This window comes from Pangasianodon hypophthalmus, chromosome 19, assembly GCF_027358585.1.
Source record: "Pangasianodon hypophthalmus isolate fPanHyp1 chromosome 19, fPanHyp1.pri, whole genome shotgun sequence".
NCBI lineage: Eukaryota > Metazoa > Chordata > Actinopteri > Siluriformes > Pangasiidae > Pangasianodon > Pangasianodon hypophthalmus.
In genome coordinates, this window is record NC_069728.1 from 17,464,284 (window position 1) to 17,478,701 (window position 14,418).

The 14,418-nt window shown below is 38.8% G+C and overlaps 1 protein-coding gene across 1 annotated transcript; it reads right to left on the minus strand.

Moving 5' to 3' along the window:
* Positions 1 to 2,771: 2,771 nt before the first annotated feature.
* On the minus strand, positions 2,772 to 13,814 carry zpax1 (zona pellucida protein AX 1). Its single transcript, XM_026922729.3, has 21 exons — positions 13,497 to 13,814; positions 13,378 to 13,427; positions 13,204 to 13,299; positions 12,987 to 13,111; positions 12,712 to 12,852; positions 10,747 to 10,839; positions 9,771 to 9,935; positions 9,579 to 9,675; positions 9,287 to 9,507; positions 8,540 to 8,693; positions 8,251 to 8,462; positions 7,206 to 7,323; positions 6,923 to 7,122; positions 6,712 to 6,820; positions 5,248 to 5,417; positions 5,069 to 5,172; positions 4,856 to 4,986; positions 3,363 to 3,549; positions 3,137 to 3,278; positions 2,951 to 3,050; positions 2,772 to 2,874 (listed from the first exon to the last, which is right to left on the minus strand). The coding sequence occupies exons 1-21, from the start codon at positions 13,517 to 13,519 to the stop codon at positions 2,801 to 2,803; spliced, it is 2,712 nt and encodes a 903-aa protein (XP_026778530.2). The 5' UTR covers positions 13,520 to 13,814; the 3' UTR covers positions 2,772 to 2,800.
* Positions 13,815 to 14,418: the final 604 nt, after the last annotated feature.

The following is a 14,418-nucleotide window of genomic DNA, read 5'->3' on the forward strand; positions in this document are numbered from 1 at the left end:
TTAAAAAAAAGCGTTCTTCAGCTTGTCCATCTGATGGGAATGTTTTATTAAACCTTTGTCTTTTTCTCGATCAGAAAGGGGCTTCGAGTTAAAGCAAGCTAACCATAACTATCCAAAGAACCACTGAAGAACTGTTTTTTTTTTCCTTCCTCTAAGAGTGAAGAGTGTAGGTCTGGACTCAGGGTTCTCGACCCTTTTAATTGTAAAATAAATTTCACAGACGTCATCTAAGCATAATCCAATTTATATTTGGTTCATTACTTAAATGTGTACAGTAATATTTTAGCTCTGTATTTGAGCAATAGAGCTTTTAATTCCTGAAAGTTCCACCAATTATTTATAGGTTGACTTGTTTTTGAGTTATTAAAGTTTAGAATAAAATCCATTCAATTCAACTGACTAATCAAAACATAGATAATTATAACACTAATAATTATAAATGATTCATATTAAGGATTTGTGATTCCAAGCACTGCAATAAAGTAAAAATGTAAATAACTTCATGGACTGCTGAGAACCACTGGCAAATATTTGGTCTGAGCTGTAGATTATAAAAATACATTCATTTTATGAACATCTGATTTTCCTGTTCAATTCACTGGTGAGACCTCGTCTGCATTTTTTTTAAAAAACTCTTTTACTTTGATCACATCTGCAGCAAACAGTTCTGCTCAATGGTTCAACAAAATGACCCTTCAAACATCAAACAGCGGATGCCGAGTCTTTTGATACAACCAATTGGAGCAGATAATGACGAGCCATTATCGGTGTGGCTGGCGGCCTTCACAGACACGGCTTTCACACCTTCAGAATAAGTCCTCAGACAGAGGGATTAGCTGAAAGACATCGCATTGAGCGCAAAATGCCAGCGAGCCAGAGTGAGTTGGAAAAGGTTTGGCTTGAGGTCAGAAATTTAGGAGGTTGTTGGACCTGAACATGAAAACACGCTTTATAAAATATCTGTAGATTGAAATTGAGTTAGCAAAATCTTAGCCTGTGCTTGTCTGCATTTCAACTAGATGAAACAAAATTGCATTTTCAGAAGTATTGTGGATAATGCTTTAGGTATTTTGGTATTTCTTCTATTGAGGCTGGACCTCTTGGAGGCTCTAGAGCATAAAAACTCTATAGATTACAAAATAGGTTGCAAAAAAAGGTCTTGGACTGTGCTTCAGTAATCTACACTACAGTAATCTACTGACTTCTCTTGGCAGCTTTTGGACTCCTAGTGAAACAAACATTACCCAAGAATATAAAATTTGTTTAGACAGAACAGATATTTACATATGAATAGATGTGAGCTGATACGTTTTCCGACTAGTCAGTTGCAAATTGCGTGGTTAAAAGGTCACGATTTTAGACTGTGATCCACAATGAGTCTCAAACTGCTTACAGTCTGATCTTTTTACAGGCCAAGACTTTATTTACAGCCCAACACTGATATTTACAATACTTAGCTAAGAGATGATTAAAATTTAGTTGCAGTGAAAGCTGGACTTTGTGATAATCTTTATACCTCTCTCTGAATGTCCTGTATTTTTATTTCCTGCCATTTCACCTGTGATTAAATCACTAATGCTAACATTTGATATAAGAATGATTTCACTCATTCTTATATCAAACAGATGTCTCTGTTTAGTCAAAAGTGCCTTTAAAATGCCTTTATCACATGATTTGCTTAGTATCATAAAACGGGCCATCCTACAACTTTTCTAAGTACTTTTAATACCGAAACATTTGTTCAGGATAAAAATCAGGAAATTAGAAAATTCACTTTAGAAATATTGTTTTTAATAAAGGAGTAAGCGCAACATTCGACGCGCTCTCTCTCGCTCTCTACCAGATAAGTTTATAAAGTTAAGAAATTTTTGGGGGGAAACTTGGGCCTTCTTTCGACTGGTATAAAATGTTCTTAAGAGACAGAATTGATATATAATCAAAAAAAAATTATAAAAGTTTTCATTTTGACATCATTCCTTGAAAATGTCAACACAAAACATATCCTGAAATAGCTCGTGGTTTTTCCTGCTTTTTTTTTTTTTTTTTAAACTGGTCCTCCAATGAGCTGATAAAAGAACACAACAGTAACAATTCATTTCACCAATGCCCTTAAATGTTGTACTTTTTTGAACCATGTTTATAGCGGCCATTGAAATTGTATGTATTTCATACATCAGTTCATGTAACTAAGGTCACCCAGAAAGCCTCTTCACACACTCAAACACACTCACACACATTCATGTGAACAGAGCTTATTTTATACCCATTTAGAAAAGTGATGGATTTAGTTTTTATCCAAAACATATTGGATATCCTTTTATCCGATTTGTTTTTACGCCATTTTATCTTACTCTTCTCTTAAAATCTGTGGAATACCTTGTCCACCTTTCAGCCTGTAAAGTTTCCAAAGACTTAGACAAATCAGACAAAACACAGAAAAGAGCAAACTAAAATGTCCACTTAGACTTTTAGATGGTCATAAGCTACCTGTAATCTAGCATAGGCTTGAAATAGTATTTAAGTGACTTGGAATGGTTTTTAAATGTTGATCAGGTTGTAATAAATCCTTGAGGAATGTCCACTGAGGGTTTGGTAAGAAAGGTGTGAATGAATTGTTATTCAAAACTCGCAGGTGTGAGCAGACATGACTGCATGGTTTGGTGACAGTTCACCTGGATGTAACACGTTTGAAAGAATCAAAAGGCCTCCTGAATAAAGTACCGAGTCGAGATACGCTTTTTTGACAGTGGAACAAGCTCGAGACACACAGCTTTAAGTCAACACTTTATTCACATCTGAACTACAAGCTGGAGAGGGAAATTCTTCCAGATGAGACCCACATCCTGTGCTGTTCACGTCCCATGTTTCTGCGTCCTGTTAGACGGATGAGAGTCGTGTCAGTGATCGAGTAGCTCGAGTTGTTATGACACGGGAGAAATTCAGTACACACCTCTTTTAACATTTTCAGGATTAGATAATGGACACTGCATATTACAGACACTGTCAGTCTGGTGGACGTCACACAGCACTGTTTCACAGCGGACAAGGATCTGAAAGGGGGAAAATAAAAACAAATTTAACCTCAAATGGTGCTTCATACAGGCTTATAGCTAAACAGTGATGAGGAATAAGTCACCTGATCCTGAAGAGGCACGTCGTCTTTAACAAAAGTGAACATCTCGATTTTGAAGCGTCTCACGTGGGTCGGGTACCGAACCCGGTCGTTGGCCGTGACAGGATAGAACGTGATTTGGTAACGGTCGGCCGGATTCGCACAGCTAATTGTAAAGCATCGAATCAAAATTAAATGTGTGATGTGATATAGAAATGAGTTCATGTCCTTCACGTGTGTGAGAGATTACCCGTTCACAATGAGATCCCAGGTCAGCATGGAGCCTCCGTGATTGGCCGAAGCCCAGCAGTTCTCCAGGACCAGCTCTATTTGCGGGTCAATGGACTGCATCAGCTCTACCTCAAAGTATAGAGGCTGCTTTAGATACTGTACCACTGGATAGTCCTCGTCCTTGTAGAAGGCATCATAAGAGGCGTCTGAGAAGAGAGAAGGCAGACAGGCGTTCCAGTTTACTCCCAACACTGCTTCATAATTCTTTGACAGAGATTTACATTTGCTCATTTGGTTGGCTGGAGAGCAAAGATGCCTTCAAAAATAATGAAATTAAATGTTTCTACATTTAAAAAAAAATACTATAAAGAGCAGTAAACAGTAATAAATGAAACAAAGTCAATATTTAAAATAAATAAATAAATAAACAGCAGTCTCAGGAGCAGTGTGTGCAGTTTTATAAGGAAATGAGCTGTAAGTGTTACTGAGCATCTTGCAGAAGCAGCCACAGTTCTTCTGGAGACTTTGACTGTCGACTCGCTTCTTATTTCTGCAGCGAAACCCAGCAGCCTTCATTATGTTTTTTATCTGAAAAGTGTCTCTTATGTAACTGCTGCTTTCTTTACTGACATACAAACATTCTTCTGTAACATTTAATTTTGTGCTCAATAACGTAGAAGTCATAGAATAAAAATCTAACAAAGTTTGTACTTTATATAAAAAAAAAAAAAAAAAAAGACTTTTGCACAGTACTGTATCTACACAGACTGTCTTCATGTAACTCTCTATAAAATCTATAACAAAGTTTGTACTAAAAAAAAATAGGGTGCCTCAGACTTTTGCACAGTACTGTATATATTTATATTATAAAGCTTACAACTGAGACAGGATACAGTTAAGGATTTTGCTCAAGAATCAAAACAATGGCACGTTGATGGTGCTAGGATTTAAACTCTCAACTTTCTGATCTGTAGCCCAATGCTTTAACCACTGAGCTACCACTTCCTGTACTGATTTGGACAAATTTCCAAAAGTATGCAGCCTGTAGTGAAATGCCTATAAAGAGCAAGTCGACAATTTGAGGTGAAGGTTAGGAGCCTGTTCGCATATCCAAATAAACTTCCACTTAAAATTCACCAGTTTTCTGTATCTCTAATGCCTTTAATCACATACAGTGCAAGTGCGACCAAAGTGCATCTAGTGAAGATGAATATCTGGCTCATGCACAGAATTTTTTTTAAACAGATAAAGGAGAAAAAAGAAATGCATGGTGAAACCTGTAGGTGTAGCTTATAAGCTCATGCAGGCGGTGCACTGCGAATCAAGGAAAATTGAGTGATTATACACTGAATCTACTTTCACACAAGGTTCAAGGCCACCATTTTGAGTTCTGTGCAAATGAGAACCCTAGGAGCAGTATAGTCAAGCACCTGAAGCATTGGGTTTAGCTCCATATGGGGCACGCGGGTGTGAAACGTGAAAAAATAGTGAAAAGTGTACACAGAAACTTACCTCTAGCAAGCCTCATCCTGACATGCAGTTCTCCAAAACCAGGATCTGCACGAAGTTCGCTTGCTTGTGGCCCAGTGGAGAACGTCATAGCCAGTGTTTTGGTTAGCTTGTAGTTGCAGACCACTATCACACTGATTTTGATCATAATGAAACGTTAATATGCATGAAAAGGAGAAAAAGGGATTCAGAATAAATGTAAGTACTGCACAGTACCGATATTCTGGACCAGTTTTTGTGCCATTTTGCAACGCCTGTGCAACAGCTGTCCTGTTGCCCATTGAGATTTTGTTCTGGTACGTCATGATGCCATTGTGGAACTGGAGAAAAGAGATGCAAGAGGATTAACGGTTAACATTTCTTCCTACAAAAAAGGAGACGTAGAGATTACGTACCGTTCTGGTGGTTTGACAACTGTTTGCATTAAAGGAGAAGTAGGCAAAGCGGTTGTTGCTGAAGGTGGGTTTACATGAGGGATCCCTCAGCGTTAACTGGCTTGGGATCATCCCTGTTGCTGCTTCCACCTTGACGGCAAGCGCAGTTATGGATCCATTTGCGAAACATTCTGAAGAGGATTTCACACTGAGTAAAACAGATTCTCAAAGCAGCCCCTTCTTTTTTTTTTTTTTTTTTTTTTTTAATATCTTACTCACTCTGCTGAAAAATCCAGCTTGGGCTGACCAACTATCAGCTGCCAAAACACAGTTAAAACAATTAAACTGCCAGTTGCTGCTTAAACAGGAAGCTATTTCCCAGCTTCCCTCTTACTCATTAAATTGATCAATAAATACATCTGACTGCCTTAAATATGGCTTTATACTTTAAGATATTTCATAAAAGAATTCTCTGGTCATGAGTTTAGATCGGTGGTCTTAAAATGTGTAAAGCAATATGCTCACCAGCAGCTAGTTTAGTGCCAATGTGACCAGACACAGCTGACGACAAAATTCAGGCATTGTGAGGGTTTTTTTTCATTCAAATCTCAGACTGTGACATGGTTTTACGCAAACCAGCTACAAATATGGTAGCGGCAAAGGTGAAGCGCAACCAAATCAGACTAAAGTACTGAAAAACATTCTTCAAAGTGAGCTTGAGGTAATAATGTGTTAATCCAACCCCGTTTTCTGCACAAGCTGACTTCCGAAACATGCTGATTGACGACGTAAGCAGAATGTAGTCATTCTCTTTAATCACAGATCTATCGTTATAGAATCTTCAACATTTAATCTGACAGATAACATGTTATCGTTCAGTCCGTTATGAAATTCAGTCAAGATTTTATTGGGCTCTTGTGAGAAGTAATAATGTTAAGAGTAAAATCTTCTTAAGCTGAATTTTTCAGCAACAAACTTCACTTTAGGGCATTTTCACACTTCTTTCTGTACCCCCAGAACGATCAGGACAAACAGACTGCTCTAACTGGTACATCTCTTTAGCTTTCTTATTAAAGTAAGCAATAATTCAAATTGGTCGCACCTACTAATAGCACCTTACTTTATACTGTCAATAGGTTACACACCTGGAGAAACATAATTTAGCATAAAACTGGATCAGTTTTTGGCTAGACTCTGTGTTGTGTATTTTATAATGGATGGATGGAAGGAAAAGTAATACACCAGAGCGCCAAAAGAACAACAATCAATAGAGGTTGATAAAATTTGATGGTGTATCACAACATTTAGCAAATCTATACACAATAGTATAAATTTGTACATGGCCTCATACACACTGGTCCAAAAAAAAGTATGAAATTGCTCTTTAAAGTCATGAAAGATGATGAACATCCATTCACATGCCATTTATAGTATTACAACCAATCATAACTTGGAGTAGGAAGCAGTAGAAAAAAAAAAATATACCAGTCATGATGAAGGGAAAGGTGCAAGCCATGGAGAAGTTTTTAAATTGCCAGTTGTTGTATGATATTACTACATCAATACGAGCCCTCACTGATGACTGATCAGCCTTCTGCAATTCAGAGAGAGAGAGAGAGAGAGAGAGAGAAGGCACTTAAAAATGTTCATAGATCACGAATCGCAGCATGAGAGACAAAGTAAATGCATGCTGTACCTCAAAAACAACATCTTGTGCCAGGAAAGGCACAGTCATATTTAGATGAGTGCCATTTTCCTTAACACTGTACTCCGTAGAGAAGTCAGCCGAGAGGTCACGCGTGCCGACCCTTACGTGAAAGTTTATGCCTTGGTTCCTGTGTCCAATTGTGATGTAGAAGTTCTTATCATCACAGACGCCATTCATATGAAGCGTCGCTGTGCAGAAATACAAGAAATCAGCTTAAATTAAATCCATCCATCAATCCAGCCATTGATGCCTTTTACATCGTCATACTTACTGATGTCCTCGCGAGTAGCTTCCACTAAAGCAGAGTGAGAAAAGGGACTGTATTCAGGAAGCACTAACAAACCAAAGGTGAGGGAGAGACTATAGACGATGTTCACTGGGTTGACGTTCTGTAATATAGTGTAGCATCCAGTCAGAATGAGCAAACGTTTAAATAAATAAATAAATATTTAAAACAATTATACAATATTACATTTGATCTTTGCAGCCCAGAACACAACTGTATATCATATCATTACTAACATAAAATCCCTGGCTGAAGTGTGATAAAAACTGGAAAAAAGAGAAAAAAAAACAAAAAACGTGGTTAAAGGTAAAGTGCATGCTGAACATTCTACATCGATTTAATATCATTTCAACTAAAATAAAATGCATCTTTTCCACACATTTCAGGTGATAAAACATATTGGGGTGTGCTGTTATAGAGAAATAATCAACGACAGGGTGGTGTGATGAACTGGAGTTACTGTTTCCACCCTGGAGTTGATTATTTTCTTAAAGCAGCACGCCCTGCAGTGTTTTATTCCTCTGCTATTGCATGTTGTACTTTTTATCCGTTTCTCTCTCTTCAAGTTAATTATACAAAAAGATTGCAACTTGTTACTGAGAAACTGGAACACAGAAGACCTTCCCTTGCTGGAAAACCAAGTTACAGTTTCACCTCTGACTTACAAAGTGCTGACACTGGAGACTCCTTCCATAAATGTTACATAAACATCTCCTTCCAGAAAACACACTCTCAACAATTACTAATTTTTTAAAAAATCCTTTCTCGCTCTTTTTAATCACTGGTGAAATGCTGTGGCATAAGAGGAATAACACTATCTACTAACTTTGCTTCGCACTAGTCTGCATCACACTACCCCAACTCTGATTAATTTCCTATAACAGCATGCACCAAGAGTTTTATTCCTTATACACAGTATGAATCCTTCAAGATCAACACAGAAGCACATTTTAGCTAGCCTTGACTGGATCCCAGAATCTGGTGCAAATCAGCGAACTCTAATCTGTACATTTAAGCAATCGACACTTACCGTTCTCCTCAGGACAGCGGGATCGGAGAAGGGGATCTCAATGCTGAAAGCCTTGGAGCCGTTAGTAAATAAGTGTTCCTGCACGTTAAATCCTTTTCCATTGGCCTCTTCCACGCTCATCACTCCAGTTGACAAGGTGACGTTCAACAGCTCCACATCAGGCAGGAAGGAACCCAGCATTATTTTAAACACGTCTGAGTCTGCACCAGTATCTGTAAAAGGAAAGAAATGAATTTAAACTCTGCAGTTATTATTTCCATGACTGTTTTCAATAATGAAAGTCACTCACTGTCTGTGACGTGGGGCGGCCGAGGCTCTGGTGGTGTGATAATGGGATAATGGACTTTGTATCTGGTGATTTCAGACTTTCCTTCTCGCCACAGCATTTCAAGCATTGGTTCAATACTGTAAGTGACGTGGTGCTCATAATCCAACACAATACTCTACAAAAGGGGGAAAAATGTCATCAGGTAACACAAAAAGCCATCAGAAGCTGTGCCTTACATTAATTTTATCACAGTAAAAGGATTTTTAAAAAACGTGTAATTATTGATATTGGTGAGGTTTTATGAGAGGAGACATTTGTTGCATTTATGGAAGGAGTCTCCAGTGTCAGTCTGTGAGTAAAATGGCAACAAAAACAATGTGATATTGACTATATCCTGTGTTCAAGAAATATTTTTATTTATTATAAATATTTCCGGCAGCCCGGGTTTGATAATTGACAATTCTTCCACCCCACAATGTAGTCTGTTGACAGTAAGCTTTGGTTGCTAAGCAACATGACAGGTAAAAAGTAAGCTATTCCATGGACAGAACAATGGCTTAAGTGTAAACTAAAGAGTAATCCTGGCAAATTAATACAGAATTCAATTACTGTGATATGGTCACAGGTGTACGTATATCGAGGATTTGGCAACAGCTTCAAACATGGTTCACCAATCAGATTTTAGAACCTAAAATAGCTATCCACTTCATAATTGATGTTTCAGATTACAGAAATTGATCCAGTTGAACCTGAGCAGTACTGACCAACCTTATAATAGCCATCTGGTCCACCGACAGGCAAGGAAATTTTAATTTGGCTCTCCGTCATCGTCAGGGTGTAGCCCCTAGCTTTCATCTCGGTTTGATTGAGCCTCTTTCCGTCAATACCCATATATATTTCGAGGATTTGATACTGAGGATTAGTCACCAGAGGCATGATGTATTGGGGCATGTACCATGTGATGAGTTCCTTGGTAAAATGGAGACCACCTGTAAAATGATGAGATTATAGGAACAGTAGATCCCTCATCCAAAATCATAACCCATGTATAATTGCATACCAGTTGGACAGACAGCAGCACTGTCAATAATCATTACAGACCACGCCTGCTTGAAGTAGGTGCTCACTTTAAAGACCTCCATTTGCACCCCATTCACCTGGTTGGAGGGGAGGAAGAAGAAAGGAAAAAAAACACCAGAGAAAATCAGTATCATCACTAGCACAGAGAGTTTACACACCTGTACTCACTCACATCCTCAGTATAAGTTTCAGGCGTGTTATAGGGACTTCGCAGAACCAACCGCGTGGGAGTCATCGATACGCCATAACCTGCGTTCTGAACCTCCTCTAACATCATTGGCTTTTCTTTGGGTGTGTAAAAGACCATCCTCCAAATATTGCTCAGAGCGGTGGAGGCCTGAAGAGAGGAGAATTGAGGGGGAAAATAAAACAAAAAGATTTGAAGACTTAAACATTATTTAAGATCATATGGGACACATTAAGACAAGTTTTGTATACGTCTTTGTCACAAATCACATCTATGCAAACCGTCTGTGAAAAGCTGCATAAACAACTGTTGACCATGACTAAGGTAAGGACATCATGAGAATGGCCGAGCGAACATTAAAGCAGAGAGAACTCCAGCGGAGACACAGGATTTTGCTTGTTCAATTACAAAAACAAAAAAGAGAAAGGTATGCACAGGAATTCTGACCATTCCTACTTGCTTCTACACACACTCTTGATCAATCCTGCCTGCTACTGAAGAAATTCTGGCCAATCCTCCCCGCTCCCTAAGGAATTCTGGCCAATCCTCCCCGCTCCCTAAGGAATTCTGGCCAATCCTCCCCGCTCCCTAAGGAGTTCTGGCCAATCCTGCCTGCTCCCTAAGGAGCTCTGGCCAGCCCTGCCCAGAATTTGGGGAAAAACCATAACATGAAAAACACAAAATGCACTGCATGTGAAAAATGTGTGGAAACAAATAATGCGAAGTGTCTAAAACTCACAGATTTTCATTTAAAGATTATCTAATATCTTGTCCCACCTTAAAAAAAGATTCTAGCTCAGTTTAAACTAAACATGGCACCATCCATTCTTGAAAGTCATGTACCTTTTAAAAAAGAAATACTGTACAGAATAATGGCAGGTATTATTTTGGGGGGCCACCTAAGACAAAAATATAAAGAAAAGTGTCCCACACATGATACCTGACTTCACCCTACATTTACCTGTTGATTAGTGGAGAATCCAGTGACTCCTGTGACTGCTTGTCTTGGCTGCTTAAGCAGATTGATATCGTGGTGTCCTCTGTGAACAGAGACCTTGAAAAACAGATCTGGATTACAACTCCAACATGAATACTCTATAGAAAGACAAGGGTAAAAAGCAGATCAGGGGTTAATAAGGGAAGCAGTTTCGTATATACAGTCTTGGACTTGAGTCCGGTCTCAAACAATTTTCTGTATTGTCTTGGATTTGTCTCAGACTTGTGCTTGGGCAGTGGTCTCGATTAATATGGTCAAAGTTTGACAAGTGATTCCTTCTCCTAGAAAACAGCCTAATCATTAGCGCAATGCACCAATTAAGCCAACTAGTTGGGAGAACTAGCATAACTGATTCAACTTCGACTAATGATTTAAGAACAGGTGTTGACATTGGCTGCGATATTATCTTGTTTATTAATGGCAGGGTGAGAAACTATATTAGCAGTGAACAAGCAATCATTTGGCATAACTGCATTTTCACAATTGCATATTGAAGTAAACAGAAGTAAAGGCTTGGCCTCGAAAGAAGCTGATGGTTACTGATTTCGATCTTCACTCTTTCATATGAACTTGATCTTGACTTCACTTCAACCTGCTTAGGACTTGGTCTTGACTTGATTTCAGCTAGTCCTTGGGTCTCATTCGTCAACCGTGTGTACACAAGGATGTGATTTGTCAAGTTCTTCTTGTGTGACCATGTGTATGCAAGAATCCCTAGTGGAAGACAAGTGTAATTGTGGGTAAACTGTTTACAAGGAACGTCCATCCCACTTACTGTCAGTCATATCAGCATAACCGACAGAGTAAATACTGATTCCGGTGCTTACACGGTGCAGAGAGTTGATGCAGATGAAGCCTAAAGTAAAATGGTATAAAAGGTACATCTAAAAAATGATCGCTGAGAATGATGAGTGGCTTATCAGTTGAATTTTTCTGGCCAGGGCAGTTTTAGGTGATCTCTATTCTAGGGTTTTTAGCCACGGGCTCATTTTAAAGAGACATAGGACACAGGTCTGGCATTTCCCAACCAGCTATGAGACAGATATGCCTTGCACATGCCTTACATGCATTCATATCGCTCGAACTGCTGTACAGTGCATATTTCCGAAAACGGCAGCGGCAGAGACAGATGTGTGGGATTTATCAACATCTTTTGCATACAGCTGTGCGTCAGCACATGTGACAAATGTCAGTTTTCCTTTTCACTTCATGAGTACAAATTTAGAACTTGTTCTATGCAAATGAGACCCCAGTGGCGCTCTTGAATGCACCAAGCACATCGTAATCAGAGGAGTAGCTACAATATAGTCAAGACAGGGCATGAGGAGTTTATATTCTGCAATCCTACTAAAATATCCCTCTCTATTGTCTATGCGGATGGACTTTTCTTGCTGATACTCTGATAACATCCCATATTATACATATTGCTAATCTCCTGAAGCAGTTTAGCCCACCCAATCCTGAGGATCAGTCACTGGAAAATTGGTAGATTTTCCTCTTCTTATATCACCCTTAATCTCTGGAATAGTATTTTAGAGAATATCAGGTACTAATAACAGTTTTGAAATCCAGATTAAAAGCATTTAAACTTGATGTACATTGGTCTTTCTTGGAAAGACTTTGATCTGCAGTAATTCTCCAATAGATACTTGGTTAATTAGTGATGTACATTGATTCTACAACTTAATCCACTGATGTGATCTATAGTGAACACCTTGTCTTGACCATCTTTTATATTACAAGCTCTTTCAGATGTTGTTTCCTTTTTGGGGAAAGAATTTCAGGGAATGTAATTTATATAACATTGGTCATGCCTTTCTTTCTTCCCCTGGTCCCTCGAGTTTTCTTCACACACATAAAATGCAAGCCTGTTCGATTTTAGAGTAGCAGATATTTACGGTCTAGTGAACGCTGCTGTGAGGAAATTACCTCCATGAAGTTTCGCTCACAGAGAATCTCACGTGAAGCCCATTGATTGTATTCGCAAGTCTTTTCCACCTCATGTACATCATCAGACATCCGGTTGCCATACAACTGCAGGCGCAGACCAATATCAAACACAGCATCACCCTGAGACCAACAAGAAACAAGAAGCAACAGTGAATTCACCACAGATGTTGAAATCAAAATTAATTATGAATTATGTTGAAATTTCCATAATATTAATGCACGTTGTATTTTTTTAACTGTCTAAACATCAGTACATGGTTATGAGCAAAGCAGCCTAGCAGTGATGTGTAGATTTTCGTATTTCCCCAGGGATCAGACTCGATGCTGTAGCCACACTGAACCGCCAGGGCGGGCGTCAAAGTCACAATTTGTGAACCACCTGAATATTTAAAAGGGAAAATATTCTCATGTAGTCACAGTCTATATATTGATAATGTTCAAGGCTTGAGCTCAGTTTTAAGAAATACTTACTGATGGCTTCAACTTCGAGCTGACGTCCAAAAGACAGAGAGCTATCCAAAGTAAGCTTCATAACATTTCCAACACACTCCAAAGTCAAGCCAGGTCCTGCAAAGGACCACAGAATTGTAGTCATCACAAAGTGCTAGTCAAGGTTAAGTCTAAAAAAAAAATTACATTACTTACGTTGACTGAAAGCTTCACCTGCAACAGCAATCACCAAAAGCCAGAAGGCACTAATGGAAGCATAAAGTACAATTAATAAACTTGGCTTTGCTTAATTAATCTTACTTCAGAGAACTTACCAAAATTCACAGAAACGTGCCATCGCAGTGAAAGGAAGACCTGTGTGCTGTCAATGCTGCAACTTAGACAAGTTTAAAGGTGTGTTATGTTGAGGAAAACACCTACAGGTCTATAAACAGATCCTTTAACAAGCTGCTGAATATCACAAGTCCTGAGGTTATTTATGTTTAATGGGTCTGTAGATTTTCTTGGGTGGCCAGGATAAATGGAAATCACCACAAAATATAAGAAAAGAAACCAAATCAAGCTCAACAGCTCAAACTTGATAACGGATGTGCTGTTCAGCAGATCCTCTCCAGCAAAGTAAAGCCACTCCTCCACAGGTGATCCTAATGACACTGATGCTCGTCAGGCTTGGTTAAGACGCAGACTTCAGTCCCAAGCAGCCGTGTTGACCAGGGGGGAAAAATCTAGTCATTTCAGACCAAGATGTGACAAAGTTAGAGTCTTTCTTTAATGCAAATAATAATTATTCTGCTCTCCTTTTAAATACAGAGACACCTTTATTATATACAGTGTATATTTTACAAAAATAAAGCAGTAATCAGTAATGAAATCTTTTAATTGTATCTGATTAATCTGAGATTACTTTACTTGTGTGATCTAACTGGTTTACCTGGCTACAATTATTCATTCATCTTCCGTAATGCTTTATCATGGTCAGAGTTGCAGTGTATCGGGATCTTATCCTGGGAATACTGTATGTGCGGCAGGAACGCACCCTGGATGGGACAGCAGTCCATCACAGACCACCATGCACACACATTCACATTCACCTAGGGCCAATTTAGCATAGCCAGTTCATCTAATGGCATGTTTTTGGACACTGGGAAGAAATCGGAGAACCCTGAGGAAACCCACATGGACACGAGGAGAAGATGTGAAACTCCACACAGGCAGGATCCCGAGCTCAGGATCAAA